General features: G+C 40.2%; 2 protein-coding genes and 1 non-coding gene across 3 annotated transcripts in view; all 3 read right to left on the reverse strand.

Moving 5' to 3' along the window:
* The window catches only part of SUPT16H (SPT16 homolog, facilitates chromatin remodeling subunit), a 35,195-nt gene extending 25,173 nt beyond the window's left edge, over positions 1-10,022 (reverse strand). Inside the window, exon 1 of the mRNA XM_069463066.1 lies at positions 9,865-10,022. Within this exon, the coding sequence (XP_069319167.1) occupies positions 9,865-9,930 (66 nt within the window). The 5' untranslated portion in view covers positions 9,931-10,022. The remainder of the gene's footprint in view (positions 1-9,864) is intronic.
* Positions 10,023-11,220: 1,198 nt separating this feature from the next.
* The window catches only part of CHD8 (chromodomain helicase DNA binding protein 8), a 40,988-nt gene continuing 33,870 nt past the window's right edge, over positions 11,221-18,338 (reverse strand). The window contains exons 33-37 of the mRNA XM_069485288.1: positions 17,911-18,213; positions 16,963-17,076; positions 16,592-16,771; positions 16,063-16,179; positions 11,221-12,161 (exon numbers count right to left, since the gene is read on the reverse strand). Coding sequence (XP_069341389.1) covers positions 11,595-12,161; positions 16,063-16,179; positions 16,592-16,771; positions 16,963-17,076; positions 17,911-18,213 — 1,281 coding nt within the window. The 3' untranslated portion in view covers positions 11,221-11,594. The remainder of the gene's footprint in view (positions 12,162-16,062; positions 16,180-16,591; positions 16,772-16,962; positions 17,077-17,910; positions 18,214-18,338) is intronic.
* LOC138381190 (small nucleolar RNA U6-53/MBII-28) lies at positions 17,283-17,391 on the reverse strand. Its single transcript, XR_011233102.1, has one exon. It is a non-coding gene; the product is annotated as a small nucleolar RNA U6-53/MBII-28 (small nucleolar RNA).

Here is an 18,338-nt window from a genome sequence, read left to right on the forward strand (position 1 = left end):
GGCAATCATTCTCCATCTATCCCTGCCTGCTCCCCAGCCCTCAACAACTGCTAATTTAATTTCTGTCTCTATGGATTGTCTATTCTGGACAATTCACATAAATGGAATCATATAAAATGTAGCCTTTCTCTCTGGCTTATTTCACTTATTTTACTATGTTTCCAAGGTTCATCTGTGTTGTAGCATGTATCAATACTACATGCTTTTTATTGCTGAGTATTTCATATACCACATTTTATCTATTCATCAGCTGCTGGACACTCAGGTTTCCACTTTTTTTTAATGAATAATACTGCCGTGAACATTTGTGTTCAAATTTTTGTGTGGCCATCTATCTTTTGGGTATATACCTAAGAGAGCAACTGCTGGGTCAGATGGTAACTGTTTAACTTTTAGAGGAATCACCAGGTTGTTTTCTGAAGCGACTGCACCATTTTACATTCCTAACAAGATTCTATGAGGGCTCCAATTTTTCTACATGCTGCCCAGCATTTGTTATTATCTTTGTTTTTGTTTATAGCCATCTAATGGATGTAAATTAGTATCTCACTATAGTTTTGATTTGCATTTCCCTTATGGCTAACAATACTGAGCATCATCTCACGAGATTACTGATAATTTTTACACCTTTTTAGAGAAATGCCTATTCAGATCTTCTGCCCATTTTGTAATCAAGTTATTGCTTTATTATTCAGTTGTAAGAGTTTTTATATTCTAGATACAAGTCCATTATCATATGTGATTTGCAAATATTTTCTCCCATTCTATACATTGTCTTTTCATTTCCTCGATAGTGTCCATTGAAGCACAAAAGTTTCTAATTTTGAAGAAGCCCAATTTATCTATTAATACGGTCTTGTGCCTTTGGTATCATATCTAAGGAGGTTTTGCCTAGCCCAAGGTCACGAAGATTTATTCTTCTACTTTGACAAGAGCTTCACAGTTTTAGCTCTTACATTTAGATGTATGACTCATTTTACGTTAATTTTTATGTATGATATGAGGGCCAGCCCAACTTCATTCTTTTACATGTGGATATCCTCCCTTTTCTAGTTTCATTTATGTATGAGGCCAGATTTTCTCTATATACTTGACACAATCTGTACAAAGGCTCTTTGGGGTCCCGAAAACTTTAAGAATGTAAAGGGGTCCCGTTATTGAAACATTTCGGAACTAGGCATGATGTCGTGGCTCACATCTGTAATCCTAGCACTCTAGGAGGCCAAGACAGGAAGACTGGTTGAGCTGAGGGGTCCAAGACCAGTCTTAGCAAGAGTGAGACCCCATCTCTATTAAAAATAGAAAATTTAGCCGGGCATGGTGGCAAGTGCCTGTAGTCCCAGCTACTCAGGAGGCTGAGGCAGGAGGATCGTTTGAGCCCAGGAGTTTGAGGTTAAAGGGAGCTATGATGATGCCACTGCACTCTACTCAGGGCAACCAAGTAAGACTCTGCCTCAAAAAAGTTTCTGAACCACTATGCTAAAATTCCTGTGACACATTTAAATTAACACTGTGACTGACACCAAGTAGTCTCTCCTTCACAAACTTTTGTTAAACACACCTCAAGTCTTTAGTTAACACGGGAATTTTTTATTATCTGTAATCATCACAATAAAACTGATGCACAGTATGCATCACTATATTCAAAACTTCACTATTGAGACTTGGCATCCTCAAAATTCTCACACAAATACGTAGGCAGTCCTACACTAGTAATAATGATTTAGGCTTTTTTTAAATAAAAAAATGGTGCTGAAAATAAAACATAATTAAAATACATCAAGTTAGTTTAAAATACATATTTTTTCATTAGGATATAATTAGTTTGGAATAAATAAAGTTATTATTTTTCTACCATCTCTATGTCTTTTAGTTAACAAATCAGGTAAAAGAGTACCTTTATTAGGGTCCTAAAGATAAAACTGGATTTCTTTGCAAGGTTTCTGATTTTTAGCTGTCAGGAGACTTAGGGTCACCTGACAATCTTTCCAGGTAGGATGTTAGTACTGGGACTTCTTAAATTTACTGGAAATTTCTTTCAGCAACTACAAGCAATAGGTATCAAGTTGTCAGTCTGTCTTCTGTATTTAGGGAAACAGTTCGCCTACTAGGTAAGGGCTCACTCTGAAGCCAGAGTTGCCTTGGCTCCACCACTTTTTGTAACATAACCTCTCCGTGCTCCAGTCTTCTCTATCTTCTTATCTATAAGTGTTACTGTGAGAATTAAGAGTTGCCTGGGTGCAGTGGCTCATGCCTGAAATCCCAGCACTTTGGGAGGCTGAGGTGAAAGGATCGCCTGCGCCCAGGAGTTCCAGACCAGCCTGGGCAACACAGTGAGACCCTGTCTTTACGAAAAACAAAAACAAGTAAATCGGTGTGGTGACGCACACTTATAGTCCTAGCTACTTGGGAGGCTGAGGCAGCATTGCTTGAGCCAAGAAGTTCGAAGCTTCAGTGAGCTATGATTGCACCACTGCATTCCAGACTGGGCAACAGAGTAAGACCCCATCTTTAGAAAAATAAATAAATAAATAAAAATAAAATAACATTAAAAAAAAGAGAGAGAGTAGTAATGGGGGCCAGGTGTGATGGCTCATGCCTGTAATCCCAGCACTCTGGTAGGCTAAGGCAGGAGGATCCCTTGAGACCAGGAGTTCAAGACCAGCCTGGGCAACACAGTGAGACCCCTGTCTCTATTAAAAAAATAAATAAAAATAAAATTACTGAAACAGGATGAGGGAAACATGGGGGTGTCATTATTTGAAAAGAAAAAAAAAAAGAGTAACATGGGCCAAGCGTAGTGGCTCACACCTGCAATCCCAGCACTTTGGGAGGTCAAGACAGGACTGCTTGAGGCCAGGAGTTCAAGGCTGCAGTGAGCTATGACCATGCCACTGCACTCCAGCCTAGGCAAAAGACAAGACCCCGTCCCATAGATAAATGAATACATACATACATACATACATAAATAAGAGTTAATGTGTATAAAGTGCTTAGGATAGTGCCTAGCTAATAATAACTACTACATATTTGCCATTATTATTCAAGACTGAAATGGCTATTTATTAAACAATTTACTATATATCATATCACTACTGTTACTGACATCAAAGATTAGCTGTTGCTTATATAATGAATACAGAGTATGTACAGGATGATAAGCTTTCAGAAAGTACATAACCCAAAGATGATTTTAGGTAGAACCCAGAAGTGGTTTTAAATATTCAATTACAGAATTAAAAAGTTGTATAGTTTTCAATTCTCTTTTAATCCTCTTGATTACATAAAGAATATATGTTTGGTGCTAGTCCTTAAAACCCGCTACAATTTAATAACAGTTGTGCTTACATTACCTTTATTTTTAAGAGCTACTTTAAATTTTTGACAAGTGGCACAATTCTCAATTTATAGTGATGCAAAGTATCATTTCTGAATATATTTAGGTTTAAAGAGTTCAACAGTTTTTTTGGAAAATGAAAAGAGAACACAGAGTAGTAAAGTAGTAAGCAGAGCTGGGGGAGTTACACTCTAAGTGACTGACAAGCACTCTCACTGGGAAAATACTGATGAAAAGTGTAGTCATCCCTTGGTATCCATAGGGGATTGGTTCCAGGGCCCCCACAGAATCCAAAATCTGCGGATGCTCAAGTCCCTCTGCGGATGCTCACTCACCCATAAAATGGTGCAGTATTTGCATATAACCTATGCACATCCTCTCATACACTTTAAATCATCTCTAGGATACTTACAATACCTAATACAATGTAAAAGCCACGTAAACAGTTGTTAGACTGTATTTTTTATTGTTGTATTGTTTCTTTTAGTGTTGTTTTTTGATTTTTGAACATGATTGGTTGAACCCGTGGATGCGGAAGCCTCATATGAGAGCCTACTGTACAAACCTCATAGAGCCTACCATGGGCTCAAAACTCAGGAGGCACTAAGTATTAGAAAAGGGAATAGGTGTGTATGTATGTGGATACATTCAGGGCTGAAAACATAAGTCTGGTCAGTGAGATCAAGAGATAGCTCCCTATTTCTCAGAAACCCCAAGATAAGACCTAACTCCTCTGCAAAAGATTTTAACCTTCTTTAAAAAACATTTTTTGGAGAACTGGGCTCAGGAAGCCTTCTGGCTCAGATACCAGGCTCAGCAAAAGGCAAATGTTAAATATTGAGGAATTAAATGAAAGTACATTCTGAATGACAACTAGAAATGAATGCCCCAAAGACAAGAATTAGAGGATTTTGTTTGAACATCCTGATTGAATTCAAAGAAAACATGTTTAGATACTGACATTTGGGGGTCTTTCATGGAATGAGCAAGCCCATTCACTCTGCAGTAATGCCTACCAGTTGAGAGGTCCCACTCATGCAGAGATTCCAGTCAGTCCTCATTTTGATTTTTGAGAAGTCTCCAGTATGTAAGAGAGAAACCAAACCAACCCTAAGAGTCAATGCAGAGGATGGAGAAAAAAAGTTTAAATAAAAACCCCTCCCATAAGAGAAATAAATATACTATACCTATGATACAAGAGGATAAAAACTCTAAGAAATAAAAAATAATAGCTGAAATAAAACAAAATTCAATAAAAGACGAGAAAATAAAGTTAAGAAATAGTCCCTGGAAGTAGAAGACAAAGAGATGAGAAATAAAAGATAAACAACAGATTTAACTCAAGAGGTTGACACCATACTGAATAGGAATTTCAGAAACAAAAGAGATCAATGAGGAAATAGAAGGAAGAAAATGATCAAAGACTATAACATCCCAACCCTAAAGAATATGAGATTGAGATTAAGAGTCCCCCAGTTCCCAACTCAACGCAAAGAGGGGGAAAAAATAAAAAAGTCATACCAAGGCATATTGCTGTGAAATTTCAAAACACAAGGGATAGGCCGGGTGCGTTGGCTCACGCCTGTAATCCTGGCACTCTGGGAGGCCCAGGCAGGCAGATTGTTTGAGCTCAGGAGTTCCAGACCAGCCTGAGCAAGAGCAAAATCCTGTCTCTACTAAAAAAATAGGAAGAAATTAGCTGGACAACTAAAAATATATATATATAAAAAAATTAGCTGGGCATGGTGGCGCATGCCTATGGTCTCAGCTATTCGGCAGGCTAAGGCAGAAGGATTGCTTGAGCCCAGGAGTTTGAGGTTGCTGTGAGCTATGACGCCACTGCACTCTAGCCCGGGTAACAGAATGAGACTCTGTCTAAAAAAACAAAAACAAAAACAAAAAAACACAAGGGATGATTCTATAAGTGTCAGAGAGAATAGGCTATGTATGTACATTGGAAATAGAATCGTATTAGCCTTCTCGGAAGTAACACTGAAAGCTTGAAGAATAACAAACAATGGCATCAAAATTGTGAGCTGAAAATGATTTTCAACCAAGAATTTTATACCTACTAAACTATATCATTAACCAAAAGTGAAGATAGGATAATACTTCTTAAGACACACAAAGCCTCAAGAAATTTATATTGTATGCATCCTTTCTTAAGAAGCTCTCAGAGGCCAGGGTCGGTGGCTCACACCTGTAATCCTAGCACTCTGGGAGGCTGAGGAGGGAGGATCGCTTGAGGTCAGCAGTTGGAGACCAGCCTGAGCAAGAGCGAGACCCCATCTCTACTAAAAATATAAAGAAATTAGCTGGACAACTAAAAATATATAGAAAAAATTAGCCGGGCTTGGTGGCACATGCCTGTAGTCCCAGCTACTCGGGAGGCTAAGGCAGAAGGATTGCTTAAGCCCAAGAGTTTGAGGTTGCTGTGAGCTAGCCTGACGCCACGGCACTCTAGCCCAGGCAACAGCAAGACTCTGTCTCAAAAAAAAAAAAAACCAAAAAACAAAAAAACAAAAAAAAAAAACCTTCCTGAGCCAAAGAAAATAGCTGCCTAGTCTTAGATAACAACCCAAAACAAGAAACTAAGCCACCATAAGTATCAGCAAAGAGCCAGAAAGCAGTAATCAAGTGAAGTCTTGACATATAGCTTAGTTTTCTTCATTGGCACAAACTTTTTTGGGGGTCATAGCCACCCACTACCCCAATCCTGACAGTCGGCATATATTTGTATGAATGAATGCAGTGGATCATTAATCCTTTTGTTAATTAATCCAGATGTTATTGTGACATCTCATAGAATTCTTCGGGATAAAAGGCAGCAGAATGAAGTCAAGGTTCACTCATAGCAGGATGTCCTAATAGGTAAATCTCAAATGATTTATAGGTATACCTGAATATTGCACCCCTCAGCCTTCAAAGCAGCTGGAATCCCAAGATGGTGGGTAACCTCTTTTATTTCCCCCAGTGAACAGTACTAATCATATTACTTGGTTAAAAATAATCACAATCACAAAAAGGCTGGGAATCCCTGAAAGGACCCAGTAAGTTTAAGAGGACAGAGAAACCCACAAAACCCACTTCTATGATCCACTTTACTACCACCTGGGATTTTCTAATGCAAATCCTTTCTGCTCTTAGCAGCTCTAACTTAAAAAATAAGAGGCAGGACTGGACTGGATTCAAACCCCCAAGAGTCATAAAACAGTAATAAATTCTAGTCATTATGGAGGTTTCCTGTTAATTTTTGTTTGAGCCCATTTTCTCATCCCTAAAATGCCACTATTTACTCAGATGTAAAGCTTAATGTTTTAGAAATTTCTACTCAGTTAAAAGTGTGTGATACAGCAATTGTTCTTAGGACATATGTTCTGAAAATTATAATTAAGAAATATTTCATTTGCAAAAGCTTCAAAATTTATACCTAAGTTAAACACAACTTTCAGACCAGTAAGGTTAGCTCCTATTCTTATTTTAAGAAAGTCAGTTTAGCAGCTTATCAGTTTTCTACAACTCTATGTACTTTTATTTGAAGAGGTGGAACTGCTAGGGACAACCACGCAGCTCTCAAAAGTTTATTATCAAGAGTATCTACAACTAAAAAATTGAGTGTGGAGCCCAAACCAGTTAATTTTTTAGTTAGTTAATTTTAGTCATAACAGATTTCTCTGAAGATGGGAGCGACAGCACAAGGCTTGGGATTTTTACTATTAACTTCAAGTTATTTTCTTATTTCAATCCCAGTTTTTTCCCCTCATTTAATGATAGTTTTTATAAAAATTGATGCATAATAGACGTGCACAATTTCAGGGTACATTTGATGATTTAATACATTCATATAGTTTGTAAAGATCAAATCAGTGGGCCGGGCGCGGTGGCTCACGCCTGTAATCCTAGCACTCTGGGAGGCCGAGGCGGGTGGATTGCTCAAGGTCAGGAGTTCGAGACCAGCCTGAGTGAGACCCCGTCTCTACTAAAAATAGAAAGACATTATATGGAAATTTAAAAAAAATTAAAAAAAAAAAAAAAAAAAGATCAAATCAGTGTACTCGGGATATCCACCACCTTAAATATTTGTCTTTTCTTTATGCTAGAACCATTCTAATTCTTCTGTCCTAGCTATTTTGAAATATACAACAGATTATTTTAACTACAGTCATCCTACTGTCTAACTCTACGTCAGTCTTCTCTCAAAATGTGCATCTGTACCCATTAATCAACTTCTCTTCATCATACACTCCAATCCCAGTTTTCTTATTAAAAAAGAAAAAGGTGTAAAAGAAAAAAAAAGGTATCCAATACACCTATATATTCTGCTATCTTTCTGATACATGTAGGAAGATAAGCAATCAGATTTATCCAAGAAAAGTATGATCCTTGCTTAAGTTCATCATAATTAAAGCACAGTAACCTGGGATGACTGTGCATATACATAGAAATTCTACAGGTGGATTCTGGGAATATTAACAAAAGAGTCTTATTCAATAAGCTTTTCATAATAGTCACAGGTTTTGCTATTTTTTTATATAGACTTTCATAAAGTCTATCTAGATTTATAGATTTTCATACAGACTTGGCTCATAACTTTATACCATCAATGTCTTACCATGATCTAACATCCCCCAAATGGTGTTATTAAGAGGGCCAACAGGCTGGAGCATGGTGGTTTATTCCTGTAATCTTAGCACTCTGGGAGGCTGAGCGGGGAGGAACGCTTGAGGTCAGGAGTTCAAGATTGGCCTGAGCAAGACCAAGACCCCACTCTACAAAAAATGGAAAAATTAGCCAGGCATGGTGGTGTGAGCCCGCAGGCCTAGCTACTTGGGAAGCTGAGGCAAGAGGATCACTTGAGCCCAAGAGTATGAGGCTGCAGGGAGCTACGATTACGCTGCTGCACTCTGTCCCTGGTCTTAAAAAACAAAAATTAAAAAAAAAAGGGCCAACATAAATTTTAATGATTTTTGAGAAAAAAATGGGAAGCTGGGAGTAACTTCACTTTCATGATATAAAGACTGTCATTTGATATTAAGCTTGCCAATGTGTCTTTAGGTCAGTTTTTCCTATACAGACCAGTTTCACACTTTGCATTAACCTATCGTGTAGGGAAAATCAGAGTTATACATTAATTTTAGTTTTCACGAATAGTATAGAGAGAATGAAATAATTTAATGAACTCTGAATCACTGGAACTATGAACAACTTTCCACATTAAAGGTGTATCATTTCAGGGTGTATCAGTGGAAGAGTGGGCTTCTGATTATTACCAGCACATTAGTTCTTATTGATCATTAGAAAATAATGAGGCTTTAAAAAAGTTTTTCTAACACAGATGATGTTCAAACATAATACAGCTGTAAGATCACTTGGTAGAAATTAACCAATAAATTTTTAAAAATAAAATTTATGCTCAGTATTCACCTAGCACAGAATTCTTATTTTTGCTTTTCATAAAATGCAAGAGAGAATCCCTTTTATTTTCAATTATCTAATGCATTCAGCCTCAAAAGATGAAACATGCACAAGCACCTTTAATATGAATGGTAGGGAAAAGATCAATTTTAATAGCTTGGTTTTAGTAGAAGATCAATTTGAAAGATAATTTACAATGTTGAAGTGAGAATTGATAATTTTTCTCAAAATGTTTTTCGGGTTTTAAAGTAAGTCTTTATTAGTTATATCTTCCCTCGATGTCAAGGTTTAGAGGCCAGGTTTAAACTAGACAGCTCAGGCTGTACCACAGAATACAATCAAATGTTTGTTCAATTAATAAATTAATATCATAAAAATAAGTTTTAACTGTGGACATCTTTAAAACACTGCGGACCGCCACAACTCTTTCTGAACAAATGCCTCAGATACTCTACAAAGAAGGAAAACTAATAAGGTTTTAGGCGTCACATCGATTTTTTTTTTTTTTTTTGGTATTACTAATGTCTGCAGGTTTTCAGCATTACGTCTCTGCTACCCACAGCAGGGCCTCCCAGAACATAAGGCAGTTGCGCGTGAGCAGTATTTCTTTTTTTAACTCCAGCAAAAGCCCCGCAAACGATAAACGGGGAAGAGCCCGATCCACATCCTCCTTTGCCCTTCCATCCTTCCTTTACGAAGATGGTTATAATTCTGGCGGGACCTGGGGCAGAACATTGTGGTTCTGGAGGGGCAGAGAGAGTGCGTGTGAACACCGCAGAAGGGGGCAGCAAGACGTGATCACAGAGTGGGAGGGAAGGATGTTGCCTCTTCCTAGGGCGGGAAGAGCCTGCGAGAGGTGGCTGTTATACATGACCCAGGTTGGCAGGCGGGGAAGATGGTGGTGGCCGCAGGGCAGGGCAATTGCGGGGGATTCCCTCTTAGGGGGCGGCGCTCGTGGCCGCCTGCGGTGAATGATTCGGGAGCAACGAAAGGGGCGCGACACTGAACCCGGGAATTCCTGACCGAAAGAGAAAAAAAGGGCGCCGAGAAACAGGGTTATTATGGGATGGCCGAGGGGGGCTCCCTAGGAAAAATTACGGGATCTTCCTCACCCGCCAATTGCTGTACAATCTCTTCACTCGCCGATAATAAGCGTCTTTGTCCAGAGTCACAGCCATAGCCCCAGAGGCCGCTTCTCCTCGGGTTCCGAGAATCACGCGAGGTCCCGGCTCCGCCACCCGCTCTCGGCCCCGGAATCCCGCACTCTCCCAGTGACCCGGAAGTATCGACCTCAAAAATGCCCTTTCCGCTTCCGGGTCTCGACAGCGTTGGATACTTTTTTTTTTAAAGCCTCTCTCGGATGGGTCGGGGGAGGAGAGAAAAAGAGTGGCGGAATCAACAAAACGTGCAATGCAAAAAGAGTCGATTTTCGCGGGGTTTTCTTGTCAACTTCGCCACAGCCGCACGCGAATCAACGTCATCACGTGACGCTCCACCTCCGCCCTTAACTCCTAGCCCAGCCGCGGTTTCCAGGAGCTCTGACTTTTTGCCGAGGCGGCAGCCACAAGCGAAGCAAAGAGGGCGGGAGGCCTGACGTGCCTGCCCCGCCCCACACGAGCTGCCGCGCGCGGGTGTTAAGGCCCCACCCCATCGGCAAAGGAAGGGGAAGCGGAAAGAGCGGGATCTGGCGTGGGGTAGGAGTGGAAAGACTGCAGGATAAATGGGTATGCGCCCCTCCTAGAAATGGTGGGGAAGCAAAGGTTTCTATGGCTGGAAGGATCCTCGGTGCCAGGACACTGGGTCGAGTGCTCCGCTCAGGCACGGAGCTCAAACTAGGGAAGTGGACCCCACCCTTGCGATAAACTACTACCCAACCTATGGGGAAGGACCTAGCAGAAGGGAAAGTAAGATGTCCAGGCTTCACCTGAGCGATGGGATGGTAGGAGGAGAGTCGGAGGAAACAAATGGCTTGAGCGGCTCCACAAACCTTTAGTTCCTTCCCACCCTCTACCTCCCTCCGGCCGAAGTTGTGACAGCATCCTTCTAGTCAGCCAGTCCCCTTGCTATTCATGAAAAGTGACACTATTCTATGGCTTCCCCAAAAGCACCAGTGTTTTTTTAACTTGAAACAAAATGTGCATGGTTCTTGACGAAATTCTTCCTCCTTGTCAAAGAACTTGGAGTTTGAATCTGGAACTGTTTGCCCACTCTTATCATTCTCTTGCCTTTAACAAGCAAGACAGGCTATATTTATATATAACCTTTAGAGAAGTACAGATGACTTGTCTACCCTATCCAAGGTAACGCAGTATGAACAGTATGGAACTTTAGGAAAAAGGTGTTGAAACTGCCCACCATGAACATCAACTCTTAAAATTAATACTTACATTGGGTTTGAGCACATACAGAACAAGGGAAGAATGGAAAAGGATTAACTTAAATTTATTAATGCCAAGGGGAAGGAAGGTAACAGTTCCTGAACCTCCAGCTGTATCCACAGTTCGGCCAGGAACAGGCTCTGCCAGAGGCTAGGGCCAGCACTACATAGTCTGTGGTTAATGGAGGTGTCGAGAGAGGGGAGAGCACACCAGCTGCTCTAGTCTCCTTTCCTTCCCCAGAAATGAGGAAGTAGTCGTGTATTATATTTTAGGAGTTCCCCTGCCCACCCAATCCTCTCAAAATTGGGAGCAATCAGGTATAAGTTTTTTTTTTTTCCTTTTCACCTCCTTGAGTCCTGGGTTTCCCCACATCTCCCCTGCCCCTCCCACGTTTCCATAGTCCAAGGGCCAGAGTAAATGAAAATACAGCAGCCACCCAAGCAATGGGGGACCAGGCTGGGGCTTCAGTCATCAGCATCTTCACTGGAATCTGAGTTGGCTGGCATCATAGGATCATCAATGAGTGAGAAGTCCCTTTCTGAGCTATCATAGCCCTGAGATAAATCATCATCATCATCTTCATCCTCATCCTCGTCGTCCTCCTCAGGTTGCAGTGGTGGCAACCGCAAGGCAGTACCAGAAGTGGTAGTCGCTGGTGAAGAGGGGTAGCCAGTGGCTCTCAAGCCTGGAAGGTGATGGTGGTGATGGTGGGGGTGGGGGTGGTGGTGGTGGTGATGAAGCATGGTGCTGGAGTCTACATGAGGGGATGATGCTGCACCACCCATCACAAACGGCATAAAAGGCAAAGATGCAGAAGTGGCACTACTGTGACCCAAAGACGACACAGACTGTAGGCCACTACTGCTGTGTTGGAAGGTGTTATGCAGAGATAGGGACCCAGTGCCTCCACCCTGCATCAGGGCCATCATCTTAGAAAGGTCTGGTCGCATCCTACGGGCCCGCTTCTTGCTGCTCTCTGGTGCAATAGGCCCTGGCAAAACTCGGTTGAACATAGTTTCAGTGTGGTGACCCTGGAAGGAAGGAACATAAGATAGTAAAAAGAAAGAAGAAAGTGGGGGTGACTCAGAAGCCAACAGAGTCCTAGATTACAAGTGCTTTTTCATTGAAACTATCTTAGAAGAGGCAAAACAAGTATAGTCAGACTAGGCTTGATTGGTGGTAATGAGGAAAAGGAAATGCTGGACTTAGCTGGTTGAAGCATTCTGATGCTGAAGCTAAGATCAAGGATTTGATACTGATACTCACGTGAACCAGTTTTGCTTTATTTCCATGACTACACTGTACCTTTATTCCAGTAAACCATTTCACAAATGCTTACCTTTCTTAATAAGCAGTCTGAGTCAGATAGTGGATGAATCAGTTAACGTACAGGAAAAAATTCACTTAAATGTCTACAAATGGCAGGTCGTTCACGTTATCTTACCATGAGATGTGCATCATATTTATATTGACATTTACAATAATATTCTATATTATCACATCAGAGTAGGGTAAATTTAAGATAAGTAAGATAAAGACTTCCGGATGTCTAGAACACCAAAAAGGACCATGGGTAGCTCCTCACCAAATTTAATAGAATAATTTTTGTTCAACGTTGATAAAAAACATATCTGCTGAATGTTGAATGGCTTCTTCTAGATGTTCTGACTACAAGTTCTGATTAAGTTCACTGAAGCTAAAAGCTACTACCTTTAGTGCCTCTGCTTTGCTACTGGCCTAAGCACAATAGTGGGTAGTTGGCATTAAACTCATACAATTGGTACTTGCGTCTTGGTACTCTATTTACCAATCTAAGCCTAACACCTATCATGGGAACATATCTTTCTGACTTGGACAAACAAACATCTTAATACACTATTTGTATGGACAAATATAACAATAACAACACCTAAACTCCTGCAGGTTCCAGTAATAAAGTAGTGCTAGATTCATTGTCAATTCTATATTCAGAATTTTGTACTTGTTATGATTTTCTATGATTCTTCCTTTCTTTAAGAGTTTCAGCCAGGCGCAGTGGCTCATGCCTGTAATCCTAGCACTCTGGGAGGCCGAGGCGGGTGGATTGTTTGAGCTCAGGAGTTCAAGACCAGCCTGAGCAAGAAGGAGACCCCGTCTCTACTAAAAAAATAGAAAGAAATTATATGGAAAACTAAAAATATATATAGAAAAAATTAGCTGGGCATGGTGGTGCATGCCTGTAGTCCCAGCTACTTGGGAGGCTGAGGCAGGAGGATCACTTGAGCCCAGGAGTTTGAGGTTGCTGTGAGCTAGGCTGATGCCACGGCACTCTAGCCTGGGCAACAGAGTGAGACTCTGTCTCAAAAAAAAAAAAAAAAAAAGTTTCAACTGACAATAAGAGAGTAGCAAAAGTACTTGAGGTAAAAAGTATAGTGGATAGCTGCTCTATGTTAAATTCAAGCAGAGATGGCATCAGCCTTTCCCATATCAACCATTCTGCTTATTACACTAAGTCTCATGGAGGCTAAGAGAGAAAATTGAAACATTCTTCCTTGGTAACACTTCAACCAATATAAAATCATAAACCTCATAAATCTATATATATTTTATGTGCTTGGAACTTGTTAAATGCAAAAGCTAGATACTGTTCACTTTAAAATTAATTTTGTTATTATAAAAGATACCATGTGGTTAAATATACACACACATACACATAAATATATATGTATGTGTGGATGTGTATTAGGTAGCCTTCCATATCCACAGGTTCCACATCCATGGGTTTAACCGTCCACAGGTTGAAAATATTCAAAAACAAAAAACACTAAAAAAAAAAAAAAAACCCAATATAATAATGAAAAATAATACAAATGTAAAAATAATATAAAAACTATTTAAAGGCCAGGCGCGGTGGCTCACACCTATAATCCTAGCACTCTGGGAGGCCGAGGTGGGAGGATCGCTCAAGGCCAGGAGTTAGAGACCAGCCTGAGCAAGAGCGAGACCCCGTCTCTACTAAAAAATAGAAAGAAATCATCTGGACAACTAAAAATATATAGAAAAAATTAGCTTGGCATGGTGGCGCATGCCTGTAGTCCCAGCTACTCAGGAGGCTTAGGCAGAAGGATTGCTTAAGCCCAGGAGTTTGAGGTTGCTGTGAGCTAGGCTGACGCCACGGCACTCTATCCTGGGCAACAGAGACTCTGTCTCCAAAAAAACAAACAAACAAACAAACAAAAAAAAACAACAAAAAACTATTTACATAACATTTACATCGTATTAGGTATTATAAGTAATCTAGAGATGATTTAAAGTATATGGGAGGATATATGTAGATTATATGCAAATACAACACCATTTTATATCAGGGGCTTGACCATCCATGGAATTTGGTATCTGGGGGGGTCCTGGAACCAACACCCTGCATATACTGAGGGATGACTATGTATGTATAAAGACTTACATAAAAGACACAGTGGGGAATGATTAGATAAAGCTGGTATACAAAAGTGCTAATCCATTTTAAATGACTACCAAACCAAACCATGATTTATATATGCTTAAAAAATACAACTCTTGCACAGAATAAGGCAAGCATAGCCAAGAGAAACTTTTATAGTTATATTTGGGTGGAAATAAGAAGAAACAATGGGTATTTAACCCACCAAATGGTCTATAACAATTATAAAAGCAAAATTACATCTGAAAATATGGAATAACCTAATGACTAAATTTGTTATTATAAATTATAAAACATGGTTTCTTGTGCTTTTTTCCATTATTGACATATTAGTGATTTTTATCCTCTCATATATAGGGAAAGCCCATGACTGTTTTATTTAGTAACCCCCTACAATCAATCCTAAAATATATAGAATTATAAAACTTAAGACGGTAAAACTCTCACTATTCAGGATGTGAAAATTAAAGAGATAAAACGATTGCCAAAAATCCCTTAGTTAATAGCAGACCAGGATAAGCCCTAAATGTTCTCTAACACATCTTACTAATTCTTTTATTTTTATTAGCTTGAAGTACTAAAGTTAGTTTTTAGAATTTTATGCTCTTCTAGAGATGAAGATACCAGAATACTGTAAAAATATCATTAAAAATACTCTGGTTGTGATTCAGAGTACCTTTGGTGCTTAAAAAAAATACTCTTGTTGGCCAAGCACAGTGGCTCATGCCTGTGATCCCCAGTACTTCAGGAGGCCAAGGCAGGAGGACTGCTTAAGGCCAGGAGTTTGAGACCAGCCAGGGCAACATAGCAAGACCGTGTCTCTACAAAAAATTTATAAAAATTAGCTGGGCATGGTGGCTCACGTCTATAGTCTTAGCTACTTAGGAGGGTGAAGCAGGAGGGCTTGTGCCCAGGAGTTTGAGGTTACAGTGAGCTATGATCACGACACTGCACTCCAGCCTTGGTGACAGAGTCAGGCCATGTCTTTTTTTTTTTTTGAGACAGAGTCTCACTTTGTTGCCTGGGCTAGAGTGCCGTGGCGTCAGCCTAGCTCACAGCAACCTCAAACTCCTGGGCTCAAGCAATCCTTCTGCCTCAGCTTCCCGAGTAGCTGGGATTACAGGCATGTGACACCATGCCCAGCTCATTTTTTCTATATGTTTTTAGCTGTCCAGATCATTTCTTTCTGTTTTTAGTAGAGACAGGGTCTCGCTCTTGCTCAGGTTGGTCTTGAACCCCTGAGCTCAAACAATCTTCCCGCCTCGGCCTCCCAGAGTACTAGGATCACAGGCGTGAGCCACCGCGCCCGGCCCATGTCTTAAAAACAAAACAAAAACAACAACAAAAACAACTCTAGTTTCCTTATGATGAAGATAATTTTTCTCAGAAACATACACTGGAAAAAAGATAAATAACATTAGTCAAAATCATCATTGAGAGATTTGTAATATCACATCTAGTGTGGGAACACGGTAGTAATGCTTCAGTCTCACCTTTTTTCCATTCCTAGAGTTAGCTGACTGTACTGGTTCCATTCCCAAACAGTTCAATTCTGCCTTATTATTTTTTTTACATCTCTGCCACTTCTGTTTTCTGCGATCCTCCATATACTGCAATAGAAAAGTATCAGTTATCTGAGAGGAATAGAAATCTTCTCTGGAGTAATTATTTAGGTGTCCTTTGTTTGACAAATAAATGCTTACTACATAAAGGATTAGTCCTTAACGGAAAACTGCCATTAAGCAGATTTCTCCAAAAAAAATATTAGGTGGTTTATATAATAGTTTAATAGCCAATATTGGCCTGGCATTTAGTTTAAGAAGTAGTTCAATAGTATTTTATTTTAACATTATTTTATTTTGATCCTTGCAACAATTCTGTGAGGTACGCAGACTGGGTATTATTACTCTTATCTTGCAGATACAGAAATAATGATATCATAAGGCATGCTTTCTCCCTTTTACACAGCTTAAATACCAGGGGGAACAACTTTAAATCTTGCTGAATGGGACTGTCACTCACCGCTAGAAATCGGGGATCGACAGCAAACTCTGGATGACCCTGTAACCACATCTCCAGTTCAGCCCGGCGAGGGGCATCCTCACCCACCAGCAAAGTACCATCCACCTTATTGATGACAGGGATCCGGGTCTCCAGGTCCACGTCAAGGTGATTAGGCTCTTCCATGCACTCCACCTCCAGCTGCAAACCCAGAATCCACCCCCATGAGCACATATTCTTCTTGGAGCAGGGAGGGTGGGGGAGCAGAGCCAATGGTAGTCACGAGATAACTCTAATATCTTTCTTCCCTCAATCCCAACTGCCTTCATCAATTACTGGGAATAAAAAGACCTTATGTAGTGATCATGTTAAAGACTTTCCTTACCACTCACCTCTACTACCTTCTTTCTGTTCCCCTTCTTCTTATGAAATAGCGGATGTCCATCTCCCATTACTCCATTTGCCATCAACTTATGCTTCTGGAATGTTAACTTCAATCCTTCCTCCTGGGAAGACAATCCAGCCACCCAAGACATCACATGGCATATGTTTTAACAAGTTTATAAAGATAAAGCTTTGGGGGACTTGGGCTATGGGGTCATCCTCTGCCACAATGATAGTGAGAAGGCTATCTGACTAAAGGGTAGAAATTAGAAATACAATGAAACTTATATATTTTTTTCCCTAGAAAGATTTCATTTCTTAACCTAGGGCCCCTCAGGTAGATTTGCGAGAAGTAGAGTGTATCTCAACAACACCCAATGCAGGGTAAACCTCCCTACCTGGTGTCTCAGTATTAGCATGGCAACTCATCACAGGGGCAAAATACTCCTATTCCTGTCACATACTATTTAAGAAACTTTTCTTTCTTTGAGCACTTAATGACCAGGTAATAGGGTTTAATAGGAAAGGAGATCAGGAAAAATAAAAATTTCCTTCTACAAAACAAAAAATAACACTGATTTAATTTCAGTAGAAATGATTCCTCTCATTTTTAATTTAATAAAGCCCACAATACTCAGGTGTCATTTTTAACAGCTTTCCCATAATTTGATTTCATTTTTTAAAAATCAGGCTTAGATCCAGAATTAAGCCACCCAAAAGTCATATGTCAATTAAATTTCCTTCAGAAATAAGGTTTCTTTTAATCTAGTCCTCAGGAGATTCCTTCCTTTACTTCAGTAACTTTTCCTAAATGGATGTTTATGAGGTCTAATTTTTTTTCTCCTCTCATTTTTAAAATTAACCAAATGAGTTCAGTATCTTACTAGTAAAACTATTTAGCAAGGACTGTAACCTCATTCCCCATTTCCTAGTGCCTAAACAAACACTGGACTTACATCTTTGATCTGAACCGTAAACTCCTTCTCATCCATGCCTCGGCGAAGTTTGGTGAACTGGGCTGCTGCTGTGGTGACTGCAGACGCTTCCTCCTCTGCCATGGAAGCTGCACTGCTACTTCGCGGTGTAGGGACTGGAGAGTCACCATATTCTCCAGGCGTCAATGAGGGACTGTCTAGCAAGTGGTTGGTTGGCCCCAAGACTCCTCCTGTTATCATTTCCTGGTTCCTGCGGCTAGAAGGCCACTTCCCTGAGAGTACAGCCTGGCAGACGAGGTCAATGCGGTTTATCAGGACACGATCCTGAGTGGGGAAAAAAGAAATAAGTAGGATTTTAAGGGACTAAGCACTAGCTACCTGACCTTATGACATAAACAGTGTCATCATTACTAAGATGGGTAAAACTCGTAAGACAGAAAGGAAGGAGG

The sequence above is a fragment of the Eulemur rufifrons genome, chromosome 2 (assembly GCF_041146395.1).
Source record: "Eulemur rufifrons isolate Redbay chromosome 2, OSU_ERuf_1, whole genome shotgun sequence".
NCBI classification, from domain to species: domain Eukaryota; kingdom Metazoa; phylum Chordata; class Mammalia; order Primates; family Lemuridae; genus Eulemur; species Eulemur rufifrons.